This window comes from Chiloscyllium punctatum, chromosome 24 (genome assembly GCF_047496795.1).
Source record: "Chiloscyllium punctatum isolate Juve2018m chromosome 24, sChiPun1.3, whole genome shotgun sequence".
Taxonomy (NCBI): Eukaryota; Metazoa; Chordata; class Chondrichthyes; order Orectolobiformes; family Hemiscylliidae; genus Chiloscyllium; species Chiloscyllium punctatum.
This window is the reverse complement of record NC_092762.1, coordinates 69,139,136-69,159,021: the sequence shown is the minus strand read 5'-3', so window position 1 is coordinate 69,159,021 and position 19,886 is coordinate 69,139,136. Positions and strand designations below refer to the sequence as shown.

Genomic DNA, 19,886 nt, shown 5'->3' with positions numbered 1-19,886 from the left:
TTGGGATCAGAATGTTCGATTGGCTTAAAAAAAGTGTTTTTTAATAGCCTGTCTTAGTACAGAGGTGAAGTATATAAACTAAGTTACTTCGAAGGAAAATAGGAACGTGGGAACTGGAGTAGACAACTCTGCATTGAGAATGCTCTGTCATTCTAGATCATGGCTGATCATCTGCCTCAACACCATTTACTATGTTATCACAAAGCCCTTGATGACAGTAATAACTAGAAATCTATCAATCTTTGTTTTTCTGTGCTGACAGCAGGTGAGCAAAATGCTCCTAAGCTTTTATCAATGGTACTTTGGAAGTAGCTGTTGATATATGTGTGCATCCTGTTAGATTAAAATTTTGGTTTTGTTTTGCTTCTTGATGGAGAATTATCTTGCTACTGGGAACAGTTAACTCAGTTGGTTGGATGGCTGATTTAGCACAGCAGGTCAGGCAGCATCTGAGGAGCAGGAAAATCGATGTTTCGGGCAAAAGCCCTTCATTCCTGATGCTATCTGACCTGCTGTGCTTTTCCAGCACCACTCTAATCTTGACTCTAATCGCCAGCATCTGCAATACCCACTTCTGCCTAGATGGCTCATTTGCAGTGCAGAGTGATGCTAATTCCTGTACGAGCTGAAGACACCATGAAGGACATTCGTTCATAACTACTCTCCTGTGTTGCCCTCGGGTTAAACCATTACCAATCATGTCTCTAATGAGCAAGTCACCATATGGTACGATAGGACTATGGTGACTTTGGTAGCAAGACAAAGATAATGTGTATCACTGAGGCAATCATCCCCAGACTTTGAATGGGAGTAGGATTGCTTGAGGAAATGAAAGGTTTAAGGGGCGAAAGCACAATATTTTACATTTTACTACACTGCAGCAGAACTGCAGTTAGCTGGTGAATGCTGTTAACAGACAAGGAAACCTTTTGAAGCTGCTGCTTATGATTTTCACCCACTACATTTTCACTGCATATTTTGTTCCTACCTAGTTCAGTTAACAGCAACAAGCTAATTTTAGGTGATTGGATTCCTAAATGAAAACACAAACATCTTGGTTCTGACTTCACACCAAATGGAACTATTTTCCATTATCTTATCTTCATGCTGTTCTCATTCATTCATTCATTCATTTATTCTAAATTGTAAGCAGTATTTTTGCTTTGGTAATGGAGCACTTGGAGAAAAGGAAGGAGAAGGAAATAGTAAGTACCTCACCATGATAAAATGTACTTTTGTCAAGTGATCTTTGCATTCATTTTAGTTGCAATATTTATTCTGGTGCTACTTTGATAGAATTAAATTGTATTTGTAGGAGACTAATTCAACCCTTAATATTTACAGTACTTTAATGTTGTCTTTCTTTAGAGCATGGTTATGATCCTTATAATCCTGAGCTTCCTAAGGGTTCATCCAGAAATGGAGATGGAATATCAAGTGAATTTACAGAATCCAGCTCCAGTACGCTGGAATTGGAACTGGTCAACAAAGCCATTGAGGTTGTCAAGAATGAAGTTGAACAAGAGCAGAAAAGGCTTTTGCGATATGAGGATCTTCTGGATACAGAAGAGGAATATGTCCCTTCAGTGCCATCCACACAGAAGGCACTTGGCAAGAACAAGAGTTGTACAGAGCATTTACCTATTGAGGATGAATTGAAAAACTCTTTAGAATATAATCCAGATAGTTATGGTCTAAATAGCAATGTAGAGTACACCCCAACACCACTTTCAGTTACTGCTTGTTTCAGTAAGTATACTTTGGACACCGATGATGAAGCTGATGCAAAGGGTAATTCATTAAAATATGTTCCAACACTCATGAATAAGCCAGTCAAATATTCTACCTCTGTACCCAGTAACAAATATGTGATTGACAACACCAAGCCATGCACTGATTTAGAGTATGATCCTTTGTTGAATTATTCAGCAAGGCTAATGTCTAAAAAAAGGACAATAAAACCTGGAACCAAGAGGCCCAGAGAGAACAGCTCAGAAGCGCCCTATACACCTGCAGGAAAGAAGCGTTGCCACCGCTTGAACTCTAAGATCTGTGAGGAAATGGAGTTTCCAGACTCTCAAGGCAAAATTAATGATAACTGTCCGCAAAGTCAAGGGGACACTTCAAAGTTTCGAAATGCTGTGCTTTGTGACAATAAGTATAATGAAGGATTTCCTTCAAAGGCTAAAGATTTGAATAAACGGTCAATGAAAGAAATTGCAGTTCAATATGATGTAGATGATTGCCGTTTTGAACGTAAACGACAAGAGAATAGAGAAAAACAAAAGTTGAAGTCCAGCAGACATTCATCTAAGATTTCACGATCTAATAAAGACAAACTTAAAGGAAAAGAGCCAAAGGATAAAAAGAATAAAGGTGGTGACCTGAATAGCTCAAAGTTTAAGGCACACAATGACAAAGTGGGCAGCACAAAAATTAAACCTTCCCATCACACACAGAAGGCTAACAAAAAGGAGAAAATAAATTGTGAAAAAGAAATTAAGCGAGAAAAACAAAGGGAGACATTGAGACACAAAGAAAGGAATGGGGATGACCCTGTTGATGAAATCAAACAGAAAGGAGATGATAAAAGCAAGACCAAAGAAGAAAAGCAAAAATTTAAAAATGGGAATTCTGATAGAAAATTGGATAAATTAAAAATGAGCAAATCAGATGAGGTAAGAGGTGAAAACCGATCAAAATCAAGATCAAACAGTTTGTCGGATAGTGCAGGAAAAGTCAAATGTCGTGAAGTTAAGATCACAAGTATCCAGAAATCTGATAAAAATAATGGCACCTCAAGATCCAAAGCATTGGTGCATAAAAATGGGATTCATGTTGGTAGCAAAAGGAAAGAGGAGATCAAAGAGTCAAAATCTATGAAAGATAAGACAAAACATCCAGAAAAAACAAAAGAGAAAGCATGCTTAACAAAGCGAACACTCAGTCATACAGACTTGTTTGGTGATGACAGTAGTGATGATGAAAGTACCAGTAAACCTGTTGCTGCCATTTGTTGTGAGTTAGATTCAGACTCTGACCAAGATGTCTATGCTAGCACCAGTTCCAGTGATAATGAAAAGGGACAAAGTTGTGTGCAACACTCCATACCTTCAGAAGATGAAATCGATTTCCCTGGTCTTGAAAAGGAGTTTGAATTTGAATCTGATCCTATGGAGGAATGTCTAAGGATTTTCAATGAGTCTAAAGAAGTAAAGAATGAAGATAAAGGCCGAGTTTCCAAACAGGTAAGATTCAAATTGTGTTCTTAATTTTGAAATATTTCACTGTACTGGAGTCAAATTGTTTGTCTTGTGTTTTTTTTAATGTGGATAACCTTCTCTTTTCCTTGACGTTGAGCTTGATGCCAACTGTTAGCTATAGCATTGGTTTGTCCTCCTTTTGTGCAGACTGTGCTTATACTGTGCAAACCTTTAGGATTGCAATGCATGCATGGCTCCTCATTTGTATGTGGTCTGTTTTGGCCCCTGTGCAGGGCATTGCTTTAGTTACACACCTATCCAGCTTGAAGAAGGTTTTGCTCAGGTGTATATATTATTACCTCTCGGAGTAGTATAATTAAGTATACTGATTATACTATGAGGTCCAGATTTTCATTGGACTGACTTCTTTGAATCATGTTTTTCAGTGCTGTGCTTGTAATATAGCTGATGTCCCAGCACTGTTGACATACCAGCCTAATGTCAAGATTAGAGTAGAGCTGGAAAAGCACAGCAGGTCAGGCAGCATTTGAGGAGCAGAAAAATCGGCGTTCTGGACCAAAGCCCTTTATCAGGAACTTAATTTTGGGCTTTGCCCTGAATTATTCAGCATGGCTAATGTCTTTAAAAAAAGGGCAAAAGAACCAGGAACCAAGAGGCCCAGAAAGAACAGCTCGGAAGACCCCTCTACACCTGCAGGAAAGAAACATTGCCATTGCTTGAACTTCCAAGATCTGTGATGAGATGAAGTTTCCAGACTCTCAAAACAAAATTAATGATAATTATCTGCAAAGTCACCGTTTAAAAATGCTGTGCTTTGTGACAACAAGCCTAATGAAGGATTTCCTTCAAACGCTAAAGATATGACTTTTGGGCTTTGGCTCAAATCGTCGATTTTCCAGCTCCTCGGATGCTGCTGTGCTTTTCCAGCATTACTCTAGTCTTGACTCTAATCCCCAGCATCTGCAGTACCCACTTTTGCCTATACCAGCCTAATGTACCAATCAGTTTTCTATCCTTCCATGTTAAAAGTTATAGGTCTATTTGTCACCCTTATGTCTTTTAGTTCCACACTCAGCTGAGTAGAAAGGGATGGAATTAATGTCTGTACTCTCTCTTGTTTAATTTCTACTTGGTTAAACAGTTGGCCTTTAAGTGTAGTGTGTCCTTGGACTCAACATTGCAAAAAAATTCCAAAGTAATAATAATTATCACAAACATTTATAAATGTGTACCTTTTCTGTCTGTCAGATTTTCACATGTATTGCCATTCATTCAATTTCTCCTTAGCATTCAGAAAGTAAACTGGTTAAATCCATCAATACATTTTTTAAAATCTGCATTTTTCTCTTGGCAGTCTTTTTTTTTACATAAGGCAACTTTAAAAACTTGTTAAATAAAAATATTAGAGAAACACTATTTCAGTTTTCTCGTACTTCTCAATTTTGTTTGCTTGTGAGTAATTCAGATTTTTTTTTTCCTGAGATTTGTTCTGTATCAGAAGAATGGAGATTTGGGCTTTGCCTTTTCTGAGTCAAGGATTTTTTTCACCAGAGGATGGTGAATCTGTGGAATGCTTTACCACAGAAAACTATCAAAGCTAAGTATATAGAAAGCTGAGAAAGACAGATTTCTAATCATTTTTAAAAAAATCAAAAGCTATGGGGATAAGGCAGGAAGATTTGAGTTGAGGTTTATCAGATCAACCATGATCACATTTATTAACTGAGTGATCTCGATGGATCATATGGCCTACTACTGCTCCTATGTTTTGTGGTCTTACAGTATGCACAGTTTGAGTCAGAATTTCTTGTCAGGATTTCTTAATTAATTTTAGCAATCATGCTTAACATAGGTAATCCAAACTAGGGTTATGATCTGCAGCCTGATCACTGGTTAAGCTTTGATTTTTACTTGAGAATAATTAGAGTCTGAGCCTGGCATATTTTCACCTTGTTTTATGTAATGCAGAACGTATTATTCTGCTGCCAAGATACTGACAACTGATTTACCATATGCAATATCGCCTGGAGATTTAGGAGCAATTGTGAGATGCATGTGCAGTGCAGTGCAATCACCTAGTTCTGGTCTCTTCATTGGTTGCGAATATTTGATTTCTAAATATTTAAATGAAAAAACAAATAGAACCAGGTTTTCATAAGGATGATTCCATGCAGATTGGACTGCAGTTAGAGGAACTGAGTAAAGCTTAATCTGTAAAGATCAGTGGATGGTCCACACTGATATTCTATTCCATCCTGTTATAAGGCTTCTCTTTATAAATGGCTAGCACCATGATAATTTATGGTAAGTTGCTTTTAATTTTACCTTGAAATCTGGCTTTCCTTTTCTCTCCTGTAAGATATTTTGAATAATAAGCTATTTATACTGGACAGTTTTTATTCCGTCACAAAATCGCACTCTTATCTATGAAAAGGACAAAGGAATGAATTAGACCTTCTTCGCAATATGCATTTGTCAAGATTTAGAATACAATAGATTAATGTAATGTTTACAATAGCAAGATTTTAAAAAATATAAATCTTTAAATAGGTTTGAAAAAAGGAAATTTAATACAAAACTATTTGAGAACATCTCAAAGTGCAGCCTTTTTCATCGTTACAGTGTTGTCTATGTTTAGTGATTTAGTTCCCCTTTTAACGTGCCGTTTGAAAGCTCATTTGTAGTGCTTTACAGCATGTGTATTAAGATAAACTGATATGAATTTGAGCTACATCCATTTCATCAATTGCTTGCATCTAGGACAAAGTTTTTAAAAAGTTTCACTATGCAAAACCAGGCAAAATACATAATTTTGTTTGACAGTTTCACAAGCAAATTTTAGTCATTACCTAGTTTAGCTGTCCAATTTAGCTTTTGATTCTCCTTTTTTGAGCTAGTGTCTCTTTCTTAATCTACTTTCTCTGGAAGTGGGTGTAACTGGTAAGATGAACATTTACAGGCAGTCTCCGCGTTGTGAATGGGCTCCATTCTGGAACCTGTTTGCAAATTGATTTGCATGCAAATTGGAACACAATTCAGGACAATGTGAAGCAACTGTTCTTAAGTGCAGGAAATGTTCATGTTTGTCAGGTGTTTAAAATTACAACCCTGAAGGGGATAACATTTTGTAAGTACAAGCATTCATAAGACAGAGGTTCATAATTCAGGGACCCCTTTTTAATTGTTTATTACTTTCTTGAGAAAGATGGTTCGTCACCATCTTGAAACACTGCAATTCATATGCTGAAGGTGCTGCTGCAATCCTTTAGGATTTGCTGTTGCAGAATTTTAACCTAGTGACAAAATGCAGGATGGTGTATGACTTAGAGATGAGTGTTGCATTTTCCCTTCTAAATATTGCAGGTCATGGGTTTAGGAGCTATTACCAAAGAAACTTTGATATGCTGCAGCATGTGTTGTAACCGTCATACTCCAATGGTCAAGACAGTTCGTGGAGTTCTGTTTAAGCAAACTGCTTTATCCAGTATTGTACTGAACTCCTTGTGTTAGTGCATCCAACTAGGCAAATAGAATACTTTCCATTAAACAATTGACTTGCACCTTAGAAAGAGAGGCTTTAGGTAGCTGGGAGGTGAGCTAATCACCAACAGAATCTAAAGTCTCTGACCCACTCTGGTGGCCAGATCACTGAAATGGACCAGACCCTCAATGATGTTGGTGGGAAGCTGAGATAGTAAAGTCATTGAATGTCAATGGGTATATCTCATGCACTTCATGTAAGCAATCCATCTGATGTTTGTGGGGTGCAAATGTTACTTGGCGGTTACCAAATGTAGGTTACAATATTGTCAAAGTTATCCTGATGTTTTTTATTTCACTGCCTGGACATATTTAGTGATCATTATTACTCTGAGTCCCTCTAACTATTCACAAATTGAAGTTGGGTCTTTAAGGACTGTAACTGAGACAATGCAATAAAATTATGGAGCTAATAGCAAGTTATTTTTGTTTTTATTCACACCCCCTCCCCTAAGGAATTTTGTGTTGTGCTTTCTACTCTACTGTACCATAATTGGTAATTAAGCTGAAGCAAAAGGATTGGTCTCCCCCAGGGAAGAAAATAACTTTGTATAATTCATCCGCTATTATTATATCTCTGTTTGTAGTATATAACAATGTTAAATAGTATAGTGGACATCTTTCTGAAATTAAAGCTGCAGAGTAAGCAGGAGTGATGATTAATGGCTGCCTGTAACAGGCTATCTTGAGTGTTTTCATACCTGTTGTAGTGTATGGCTTTTCTTAAAATAAAACTTTGTCATGATATATAAGTTCTGTCAGCACTCAGTTGGTGCTTTAATTTTTGACAAATATGCATTGTAAAAATAACATTATATTTATCATGTAATGTAGTTTACCATTTTCCATTCAGAATCAGGGTGGAGAAGGACAAGGAAGATACAGAATGTGGGGAAGTAGATGGTGACATCTTGGAAAATGTCCTTATTACAGACCAGGAAGTGCTGGGTGTCCTAAAAGGCATAAAGTTGGATAAATCCGCAGGACCTGATCAGGTGTACTGTGGAACTGTGGGAAGCAAGGGAACTGATAACTGGGCCCCTTGCTGAGACATTTAGACCATCTATAGTGACAGGTGAGATGCCAGAAGACTGGAGGTTGGCTAACATGGTGCCACTATTTATGAAAGTTGTTAAGGAAAAGCCATGGAATGATACACCGGTGAGCCTGACTTTGGTGAAAGGCAAATCGTTGAAGGGAGTCCTGAGGGGCAAGACTTGTATGTATTTTGAAAGGCAAAAACTGATTAAAGATAGTCAGCATGGCTTTGTGCATGGGAAATCATGTCTCACTAACTTAGTCAAAGAGATATACAGCATAGAAACAACAGACCCTTCAGTCCAACTCATCCGTGCTGACCAGATAGCATCCCAACCTAATCTAGTTCCATTGGCCAGCACTTGGCCCATATCCCTCTAAACCTTTCGGTATTCATATACCCATGCGAATACCTTTTTAAATGCTGCAATTGTACCAGCCTCCACCACTTCCTCTGGATACTCATTCCATAAATGCAACACTTGCTTGAAAACATTGCCCCTTGAGTCTCTCTTATATCTTTCCCCTCTCAGCCTAAACCTATGCCCTCTAGTTCTGGACTCCACCCCCCCCCCCCACCCCCCCAGCGAAAAGAACTCTGTCTATTTATCCTATCCATGCCTCTCATGATTTTATAAACCTCTATAAGGTCATCCCTCAGCCTCCAACACTCCAGGGAAAACAGCCCCAACCTATTCAACCCCTCCCGATAGCTCAAATCCTCCATCTCCGACAACATCCTTGTAAATCTTTTCTGCACCCTTTCACATTTCACAACATCCTTCAAATAGGAAGCAGACCAGCCTTGCATGCAAAATTCCAACAGTGGCTTAACCAATTTACTGTACAGGTACAACATAATCTTCCAACTTCTGTATTCAATAATCTGACCAATAAAGGAAAGCATGCCAAATGCCTCCTTCACTATCCTATCTTCCTGTGACTCTACTTTCAAGGAGCTATGAACCTGCACTCCAAGGTCTCTTTGTTCAGTAACATTCCCTAGGACCTTACCATTAAGTGTATAAGTCCTGCTAAGATTTGCTCTGCCAAAATGCAGCACCTCACATTTATCTGAATTAAACTCCATCTGCCTCTCCTCAGCCCATTGGCCATCTGGGAGAAAGTGAGGATTGCAGATGGAGATCAGAGCTGAAAAATGTGTTGCTGGAAAAGCGCAGCAGGTCCGGCAGCATCCAAGGAGCAGGAGAATCGACGTTTCGGGCATAAGCCCTTCTTCAGGAATGTTTCCTGAAGAAGGGCTTCTGCCCGAAACGTCAATTCTCCTGCTCCTTGGATGCTGCCTGACCTGCTGCGCTTTTCCAGCAACACATTTTTCAGCTATTGGCCCATCTGATCAAGATCCCATTGTAATCTGAGGTATCCTTTTTCGCTATCCACTGCATCTCCAATTTTGATGCCATCTACAAACTTACTAACTGTATCTCCTATGTTCATATCAAATCATTTCTATAAATGACAAAATAGTGGACCCAGCACTGATCCTTGTGACACTCCACTGGTCACAGCCCTCCAGTCTGAAAAACAACCCTCCACCACCACCCTCTGTCCTCTACCTTTTGAGCCAATTCTATATCCAAATGACTAGTTCTCCCTGTATTCCATGAGATCTAACCTTGCTAAACAGTCATCCATGGGGAACCTTGTCAAATGCCTTACTGAAGTCCTTATTGATCACGTCCACCGCTCTGCCCTCATCAATCCTCTTTGTTACTTTTTCAAAAAAACTCCAAGTTTGAGAAATATGATTTCCCATGCACAAAGCTATGTTGACTATCCCTAATCAGTCCTTGCCTTTCCAAATATGTGTAAATCCGGTCACCATCTATTTTCCCACATTATATATTCCACGTCCTTCTCCATTTTCCATGTCCTTGTCCATAGTAAACACTGATTCAAAATACTTGTTTAGTATCTCCCCATCTCCTGTGGCTCCACACACTGGCTGCCTTGCTGATCTTTTGAGGGGCACTATTCTCTCCCTAGTTACCCTTTTGTCCTTAATATATTTGTAAAAACCCTTTGGATTCTCCTTAACTCTATTTGCCAAAGCTATCTCACATCCCCTTTTGCTCGAAACGTCGATTTTCCTGCTCCTTGGATGCTGCCTGACCTGCTGTGCTTTTCCAACACCACTCTAATCTATGAATAGGAAGGGTTTGGAGGGATATGGGCCAGGTGCTGACAGGTGGGACTAGCTTGGGTTGGAATATCTGTTCAGCATTGACGAGTTGGACCACTCTAATCTAGACTCTGGTTTCCAGCATCTGCAGTCCTTGTTTTTACCTGGTATTTCTGAGAATATCCTCCCCAAGTACAGCTGTAATGCTAACCCTTATCAAAAATGCCACTTCCCCCCCCCCCCTTTCTTGCCTCCTTTTCTATCCTTCCTATAGCATTTGTATCCTGGAACATTAAACTGCCAGTCCTAAGCCACACTTCTGTAATTGCAATGATATCCCTGTCCCATGTCCTAACCTTGCCCTGAGTTCATCTGCCTTCCCTGTTAGGACTCTTGCTTTCAAATAAATACAGTTTAGTTTAGCAGTCCTACCTTGTTCTCTGCTTTGTTCCTGCCTGTCCTGAGTGTTTGACTCGCTTCTTTTCTCAACTGTATCAGTCTCAGATTGATCTCTTTCTTCAGTATCTCCCTGCAGCCCCCCCCTCCGCACTAGTTTAAATCCTCCCGAGCAGTTCTAGTTGATTAGTTCTTCAAAAAGTGCAACAAAGAAGATTGTTGAGGGCAGAATAGTGGATATGATGTATGTGGACTTCAGTAAGGCATTCAACAAGGATCCGCATGTAGTCTGGTTAGCAAGATTAGATCAATACAGGAAGAATAGTCATTTTGGTACAGAAATGGCTCAATGATAGACAGAAGGTGCTGGTGGAAGGTTGTTTTTCAGACTGGAGGCCTGTGACTAGTGGAGTGCCACAAGGATCAATGCTAGATCCACTGCTTTTTGTCATTTATATAAATGATTTGGATGTGAACATAGGTATAGTTAGTAAGTTTGCAGATGACACCAAAATTGGAGGTGTAGTGGACTGTGAATAAGATTACCTTTTGGTTACTGAAGAGTACAACAGGATCTTGATCAGATAGGCCAATGGGCCAAGGAGTGGCAGATGAAATTTAGATAAATGTGAGGTGCACCATTTTGGAAGGGCAAATCATGGCAGGACTTGTACACTAAATGGTAAGGTCCTGGGGAGTTTGCTGAACAAAGAGACCTTGGAGTGTAGATTCATAATTCCTTGAAATTGGAGTCTCTGGTAGATAGGATAGTGAGGAAGGCGTTTGGTATGCTTTCCTTTGTTGGTCAGAGCATTGAGTATTGAAGTTGGGAGGTTGTGTTGCAGCTGTACAGGGCATTGGTTAGGCCACTTTTGGAATATTATGTGCAGATCTGGTCTCCCTCCTATCAGAAAGATGTTGTGAAACATGAAAGGGTTCAGAAAAGATTTACAAGGATGTTGCCAGGGTTGGAGGGTTTCAACTATAGGAAGAGGCTGAATAGGCTGGGGGTGTTTTATCTGGAGCATTGGAGGCTGAGGGGTGACCTTAAACAGGTTTATACAACCATGAGGTGAATAGATAAGGTCTTTTCCCTACGGTGGGTGAGTCCGGAAGTAGAGGGCATAGGTTTAGGATGAGAGAGGAAAAATTTAAAGGGACCGAAGGGGCAACTTTTTCCAATCAGAAGGTTGTGCATGTATGGAATGAGCTGCCAGAGGAAGTGGTGAGGCTGGTACCATTACATGTGTTATAAGGCAACTGGATGGGTATGTGAATAGGAACGGTTTAGGGGGATATGTGCCCAAGTGCTGGCAAATGGAACAAGCTTATAGAATATAACAACAGTGCAGTACAGTACAGGCCCTTTGTCCATCTGGTGTGAGCCTTTTTTCCTACTCTAATATCAGGCTAATCTCCATACCATTTATTGTATTATCTTCCACGTGCCTGTCCAAGAGTCTCTTACATGTCCCGAATGTATCCGGTCAGCATGGACGCGGTGGACTGCAGGATCTGTTTCTGTGCTGTACATAACTATGACTCTGATAACCCTGGCTGAGGTTTATGGCTGACAGTTTTTTTTAAATTTTGCTGTGGTTCATCAAAATGTTGGTTCCACAAGAGAAGAGAGAAAGAAGGAAAGGTTAGTAGTATACCTGGTAAAGGCAAAATAAAATGTTGTTACTTCATTTTATTGCTCCATGTTTTCATTTAGCACTTTCTGCTTGTCTGAGGCTGAAACTTTAACTTTGCTTAAAGGAGACAAAAAGTTAAACATCTTGCACTTATCAGGACTCTGGAGCAAGCGATAGATTTGAGGTTGGGAGGGGAGCCAATTTGTACAGCGTGATAAGAGCATGCTGTTTATTTGTGCTGTCATTACTATGGAGATGCAGCAGATGCAGAAAACAGTCAGTCTTCGTTCTCAGACCAGATACACTGGTTAGGATGTTGTCACAGCAATTCAGCAGAGTTTGGCAGTCTCCATGACATTTTTTGCTCCCAGTGACAAAGGTAAATGTATGAATTCCTTTTACGTATGTGAAACAATTAACTATTTTGGCAGATTTCCTTCTCTAAAGGACATCAATGAACCAAATGGATTTTTACACCCATCATTGTTGGTTTCTTGGTGACCATTACACAATATTGTAGAAGTGTTTTGTGAAGTGTAGAAGGGCAGTACCTTCACAACTTTCAAATTTGTACCAAGCATTTTTTCTTTCATTATCAAAGGTGTCTGTCGAAAGTACTGAAGATAAAGAATCAAGCCTAACCACACTTTTTCCAGGGCAGAAAAGAAGAATTTCACACATTTCAAAGCAAGAAAATGTAAGTGGAACCTCAAAGTGTGCCATCGTATCTCTCAATTCAGCTGACTTGATGTGACCATTCACCTTGTAGTAGATTTGCTGTTTCAACTAGCATTAAAGAATACACTACCAAAATCTGTAATAGTGATTATATTTGCTTCTTGCATATCTATGCATTACAGAATGTTTTGCTGAGAAGCATTACTTCTTTATGAAAGTTATGAATGTTTCTAAATTAGATGACTGTTAACGCAGAGTACTGTGAATGCCAGATATAAGTGGAAAGTGCTGGAGAAACTCAGCAGAGCTGGAAGCATCTTTGGAGTGAGAAACAGGAAACTCATCATTACATTGTTTGTGGACTTATTGCAATTTTGAGCTGTACTCACTAGCTAAAACAAAATGTAGACTGCTACTGAAATCGGAAGGATACCTGATTCAGCTGTTGCATTGTGTAGAGTTTTCGGATCCTTCATTAGTAGTGATCAAAATCTTGCAGTTGCCTCTGATCCCTGGCTATGTAAAAGAAAATCGACCACTGATTGGAGGTTCGTGAATGAGGTTTTGTAAGACAGAAAGGGTTGAATTTGTGCTGATAGCCTTCAATTGTGATATTTCAAAGTTTCCACTTCCATGGTAGCTTATCCCACTACAAGTAACCACCTTCAGGAAATTGACAAGGAAAGAATATTGAAGAGGGAAAGAAAATGTAGCAAAAATGAATTTAGCAAAATTTGTGCATGCATTAAATAACTTACTTGAGAATCAAATTTGAGCACTAAGCCTACCCATGGCTTATTGTGACAACAAAGCATTATCTAACGTTAAATTTCTGAAATTGTTAATTTATCTGTGCCACTACAAACAGCATGAGTCCTGTAAATAAATATATAATTCAACAAGATTAATGTATGGGACAGCCATATATTAAAACAAAACCATTAGAACATTTGGCAATTTTATCCTCTTTTAAACTTAAAGTTTAGATTTTTGAAAAAGCACAAGTTCACCTCTAATATGTTTAATGTGTTTACTACTCAAACATTATACGTGGAACAGTTTATTTTTGGCACCTTGTATTCCAGGTGATAACTATCAAAGGAACTTCCTTAAACTTCAACTTCAGAAGTTTCAAAGAGCTTAAAGTGTTTGAGGGTATTAGCTGGTCTAGTTTTGGAGGCCCAAATCAACTGGAATTGGTTTAATTTTTGTTATTGGGCTCACCCTTTCAGCAATTGGATGCAAATTGTATTACTCCTAGCTGGATTTAGATTTGGTGTTTGCTGCATTTATTGTCAATTGATTGTTATGCAGCTCTCTATTTCCTCGGTATAGCTGGTGGCATGCTTAGCAACTTGAGAAAGCATTAAGATTCCAGAAGGATTTTGGACACCCGCAGACTGGACCAGGTAGCAATATTTCTACTGTAGAAATTAGTGATTAGTACTTTTGAATTCTGTTTCACAATTTTGGAGGAAGGTATAGCAGCATATGTAATTGGGGTTACATTTAGTGCATTTTAAGAAGCTTGTGTGGAGCATAAACACTGCAATGAACATACTAGTCTGATCAGTCTGCTGTAAATACAATGTATATTACCACAGTGGATTAGAAAAGTGATTGTATTAGCACCAATGGATTTTGACAGATTTGCATCAAGTTTTGCACTCCAACTTCAATTTTAGCTTCAACGTTTTATCCAAAATGTGATTTCAATTTTTCACTTTTAGAAGGGAGAAGAACATATTGTCATATGCAGTTGCATTATCACTAACACTTTTTTTTTAGGTAGAGCCAGCCAAGCCAATCATCCGTCCTTTTCGTAGACTTACTGCCCAAGAGGTTTGTTACCAAAGGAGTTTGATGGCACAGCAGCAAGCGGCCCAACTGGTAGAAGCAGAAAAAATAGTTAATACACCTTTCAGAAACCGAGGAGAGAAGAGACGAATTGCACATAAACCAAAAGCAGATGTTATACCATCAGCAAAACAATGTAAGCATTCCTTTCTATTTTTGTGTAGCAGCACATGCAATTGTTTTGTTTCAATATTATTTGTAACTCCCTTGAGTAGTTTTGTGACCGAGCTCCCTTTACTTCTGGTCCGTGGTCAGTTTGCTCTTCTGTGTCTCTCATCCTGCATTAATGACATTGATGTCCTTTTGTCGTTGACCAAATTGGTATTCTATGCTTTCTCTCCATTACTTACTGTCCAGCCAAGAATGGCAACAAATACAAATATATACTAAGGTTATGCCAAACAGTAGGTGAAAGGTTCTATTAGATTTCTTGGCTTGACAATTTTTTGAAGTCAGGCACACATCATGTGGAGAATAGAAAACAAACTAATTGGAAAGTTTGTGGAGGGTATACCATGTTGCAGCACATCTGAAACTTGTCCTTGAATTAGATGTCACATTGATGGCACTTTCCTAATTGTAAAAGAACAAGCTAATATTTATTCACTGTTAGTTTTGAAAATGCAGTTTTTCTTTTTCCCTGTTACGTGGTTGGTATATTCAAATCATTTTTGATGCCCACAGTGACTAATTTAAGGAAATGCTTCCAATTTGTAGTAAAAATCTGTAACTACTACTTTTCTTGCTTCAAAAAATGTTCAGACTTGATGAAGTGACGATTTCAAAACTCAGATTGATAGGTTTTTTTTGTTAGGGAAAGTTATAGGACCAACATAGGCTGTGACCCTCAATACATTTGTCAAACGAAAGGTAAAGTTTAAGACGGATGAGGTAATTCAGTGGCAAGAAAGTCTTGAGGGATCAAATAGTGCAATCTTTTCCTTGCTGTGGGTTGTCATTAGAGTCCTGGTATTTTGTCAAAGCAACCATTCTTTATCTATGAGCTTGGACTATTTTATCAATGGGAACTTTTGCGCAGCATGCACATCAAATGCAATGCACACTTTTGGTAAGTAGTAGTACAAAATTATTGAGAATAGGAACTCTGGTGCCTATCTTCTCCATTGTTCTGTGGTGCCAAAACCAGTTTAGGATCACCATCAGCCCCTTTTTTTTTTTCCTCTGGTATCAAATAATTTAAAACAAATTAAAGAACACATCTTTGACTTTCATGGGCTTCACTGATTGCTGTATCAGTGTTCCTCTTCTTTCAAACATAGTGAATATCACTAAATTATGTATATTTTTATGCTGTGAAGTATTGTGTAAGCTTTGTTATCCTACGTAATATAATGTGGATACATAATACATTGTTGAATTGTCAAACTTTTGGTAATTTGTTCTTTTGTATTTTAGCTCCAGTAAAATTGAAGATGGAATCTTTAAATAGAACTGTAGTGTCTCAGAATTGTCCAAGAAACAGCAGCCTCAATTTAAGATGTCAAACCACTGCTGGTATGGCATCAAAAACTGCATCTACTACATCTCAGAAGAGGATAGCTCATACTCCCACATTGAAGGTAAACTTTCACATGCAGCCGAGATGCAAATGAGAGTTGGAGGGTCCAAAGTGGTAGTGTAGGGGTTTTTTTTTCTCATTGCAATTCCTAATTCAGGTTCAGTGGCAGAAATTAGTCTTTGTATCCGGGTGCTGTCTTAAGTGCTAACAGGGTGTTTTCCCTTATGAGAGAGTCTAGAACCAGAGACCATAATTTGAGTAAGGGGCCACCTAGTTAAGGCTCAGATGAGGATGAATTTCTTCTCCAAACGTAATGAATCTGTGGAATGTTTTACTACAATGGCTTGATTATTAAGTATATTTAAGGTTGAGTCAGGCAGACATTTTTTTAGTCAACTTGTAAATTGCTGGTTATGGGTGGAAAGGCAAGAAAGGTGAGTGAGGATTATCCGATCAGCTATAATCATATTAATGATGGAACAAGCTTGAAGGATTGAATGGCCTACTTCTGTTACATGTTATGACTGTCAGTGATGATTAGCTTCCTGTTTTCTTTTCAAGTCCTGTTTTGGGGTCTCATTCCATTGCCAACAGTGCTGTGCCACTTTCTGCCCTACCTCTCCTGTATGCCATGCAGTGAGCCCCATTTGCTGCAGGTTCCTTTGCTTTGTTTTCATTCCTCATAGTGCAAAACACTGCCTGTGACGATGCAGTGGAAGTTTTTTATGTGCCATTTGATTTGAACTTTTCTGCTACTACATGGAGTGGCACCATAGAAAAATAGAGTTAATATCAATTATCGCGAGTGAAACAGGACCGTTGTCTGATCTGCTGCATTCATGTTGTTCAAATAGTCAAGGAAGAACCTGCATTTACTTTGGAAAACAAAACTAAAGTAATGATTCTCAGCCAACAGTTCCTGAGAATTGGCATGCTTTGGGAAGATCAGTTTCAAAAGAAAGATGCCAAAGCAAATGCTGCCAGAAATGCTAGCATTTTTGTTTATATTTCAGATTTCCAAAATGTGCAATATTTTGTTTTTATTATCTATGCTATCGACTCCAGCTGTCTGCCTCTGTTTTTGAAACTGATCTCTTTAAGCTTGCCTATTCTCAATGCCTGTTAGCTGTGGGTGGTATTCTTCAATTTTGTGAACTAAAGATGATATGTCAGGAAAAGTCCTGTTGTGAATATCTCCAACAATGTGATTACAATAAATCAGAAATCTGATGTTTAGAAACTATTTTTCTACTTTCAAGAGAACTGATCATGGCTTGCAATTTTTATTTGCAATCAAAGTATTCACTTACATATAATGTTGCTGGCTTCCATTCCATGCAGCATAATTATTGGGCAGAAACAACACTAAACACCTCCAAAAATAATGTAAAGTGTTGATAGCAATGCTTTGAGTTTATGCAGTCATCAGTACCCTGAATGTTGTGCAGCAGTCTTGTTGAAACATGCACACTTGTTGTTTTTGTAGGATATAGTTGTTGTTTTGTATGATATAGGGTGCATCCATCTGTGATAGGATGGTGTGCACTTTCTTCCACTAGCATGAATATTCAGTTTTTCCATTTAAATTTGTACTTTGTGCTTTATTCATGATATTGTTACCATCATTTGAATAAAGAGAACAGAACTTGAAACTTGACATCTTAAGCTTTATTAAAACATAATGAAAAGGGAGAGTAAAACAGCTAAATATTCAGACCTATTTTTCTTCGAACTGTAGCCTTGAATTGTTAGACAGAATAATATCTGAAAGTAGGGGGAAGTTATTGAGAATTTATTCTTGTAGGATTAGCTGTCACATCTTTTGAGGCATAAATGTAGTTTGCACTTGGAGAGTTAAGAGATGTGTGTAAGGTTTATAATGCAGTGTTTACACAAGGTAGCCTGTATTTGCATCATGTTGTATCTGATAAGTTCATTCGTCTAAATCTGCTGTACAGATGAAGATGAACATTGGAATGGAATAAAACCAACTTTTTTTTAACTATCCTTTACCCCTAAAAACAAGTCAAGCTTGAAGAGACCCACAATTCCAACAGAATATGGCTCCAAAGTTCCAACAAATGTGAGACAGCGATATTTGAATGTTTTCATTGATGAATGTTTGAAGTTCTGTGGATCTGAAGAAACAGCCTTTGAAAAGGTACAAGATTGCATATCTTTGTTGAAATCATTACTGGGCAAATGCATGCCAATCAAAATGAAGCTTCTAATAATTAAATGAAATTGTTTAAAAGCAACACCTTTTTAAAAGAGCATATGCGTTTATAAATGTGCAAATTTTAATCTGGAACTGCTCTTTGAATTTGTGTTTAATTATAATACTGTTTAATTTCTCTTTTTGGTCTGGTAAAATTTAAACTGCAAGTGTTGAAAATGAGCCTTGCTCAAATGAGAAAATGAATGCAAAAGGTCCATTACAATTTGTATTTATCCAACAACTTGTAAAGTAGTAACACGGCCCAAGAGATTTTACAATGGAGGAAGACCATTCACCCATAAAAAGAGAATTGGGAAAAATGGTTTAAAAATTAGCGTGAACAGGTTTTTACCAATGTAAAGTAGGGAAAGCAGAGCATTTGGTAAAGTTTCAATGAATAAGACCAAAGTGATTAAGGGCTTTGTCACCAGTTTGATGGTGGAAAGTGTACAGTCTAAAGGACAAGTAATTAAGGAAACGGGAGAAGTTGAGAAATTTCAAGATACAGAATTTTAAATTTTCTCTCTTTGGGGCAGTATTTTTAATACTTGCAAAGTGTTCTGTGGTACGACTTATTGTTAAAGTAAAAGTGCTGCTTAATAGGAATTTGTTCTTCTGATTTTGAAAATAACTTGTTATATATTTAATGTAGCCCTTGAGCTTACTGTAATTAATGTCAACTGAGTAAATGCAGATTAATCTTGCTGCAGTACGGTTATGGGATCCTTTTAGTTTTCCGAAGTGGATATATTTTTATAGTTGTGTAATTAATAAGGTATGCCTAACAGCTGTGATATTTCCATTTCAACGTTGCAGGCTTTAAATGAAGAGAAGATTGTGTATAATCGAAGTACCAGTCGAACCGTATATTTGAATGTCGCTGTAAATACATTGAAGAAGTTGAGGAGTCAAAGTGATGCCGTTCCATCACCTACAAAGAGTATGGTTCTAAATATACTTATCAATTTGTTTATCTTAACTTGTGCTCCTAAAGAAGGGCTCATGCCCGAAACGTCGATTCTCCTGCTCCTGGGATGCTGCCTGACCTGCTGCGCTTTTCCAGCAACAGTCCTCACTTTCTCCTTAACTTGTGCTCTCCCATTTTGAAGACATTGCCTTCACTCTATCCAGTAACTTGCCCAAGTATCTATTTACATCAGAGTGTCTACAGTGAGAACCTTCATCCTCTTAAACATCAGGGAATTTTTTAAGAGTACTGTTCGATAAGTTTATATAATTTATGTTTCAACATTAAAGGTGAAGTGTGAAATGCATACGGTTTAAGAAACTGCATATAAATAGAAACGAAAACAGAAATTGTTGGAGAAACTCAGCAAGTCTGGCAGCATCTGTAGAGAGAAAGCAAAGTTAATACTTCAGGCCCAGTGATCCTCCTCCAGAGCACGTTTTTGCACATCAGTAGAGTTGAAAATGTAACGAAATGACGTCATTCAGAGCAATTTGCCCCTTGTTGATCAACTGTAACATTGCTTCATGTTACAGTTACAATTCGAGAAAATGAGTAGAAAGAAAACCTGAAAGACATTTCATAATTGTATATTAAGGTTCCTATGTGCAGTGTGTTTTCACTTGGATGTCACTCATTACAAGATTGAGTGCCCTGAAAGTACTCTGT

At 38.2% G+C, this 19,886-nt stretch overlaps 1 protein-coding gene across 3 annotated transcripts in view; it reads left to right on the top strand.

Moving 5' to 3' along the window:
* rexo1 (REX1, RNA exonuclease 1 homolog) overlaps positions 1–19,886 on the top strand; it is an 80,822-nt gene that overhangs the window by 26,949 nt on the left and 33,987 nt on the right. For all 3 annotated transcript variants that reach the window (XR_011964025.1, XM_072594113.1, XM_072594114.1), the window contains 6 exons: positions 1,369–3,248; positions 12,580–12,675; positions 14,445–14,649; positions 15,930–16,093; positions 18,059–18,193; positions 19,067–19,190. Coding sequence is in view for 2 of the 3 variants with exons in the window: in XM_072594113.1 (XP_072450214.1) it covers positions 1,369–3,248; positions 12,580–12,675; positions 14,445–14,649; positions 15,930–16,093; positions 18,059–18,193; positions 19,067–19,190 (2,604 nt within the window). In the remaining variant the exon portion in view is untranslated. The remainder of the gene's footprint in view (positions 1–1,368; positions 3,249–12,579; positions 12,676–14,444; positions 14,650–15,929; positions 16,094–18,058; positions 18,194–19,066; positions 19,191–19,886) is intronic.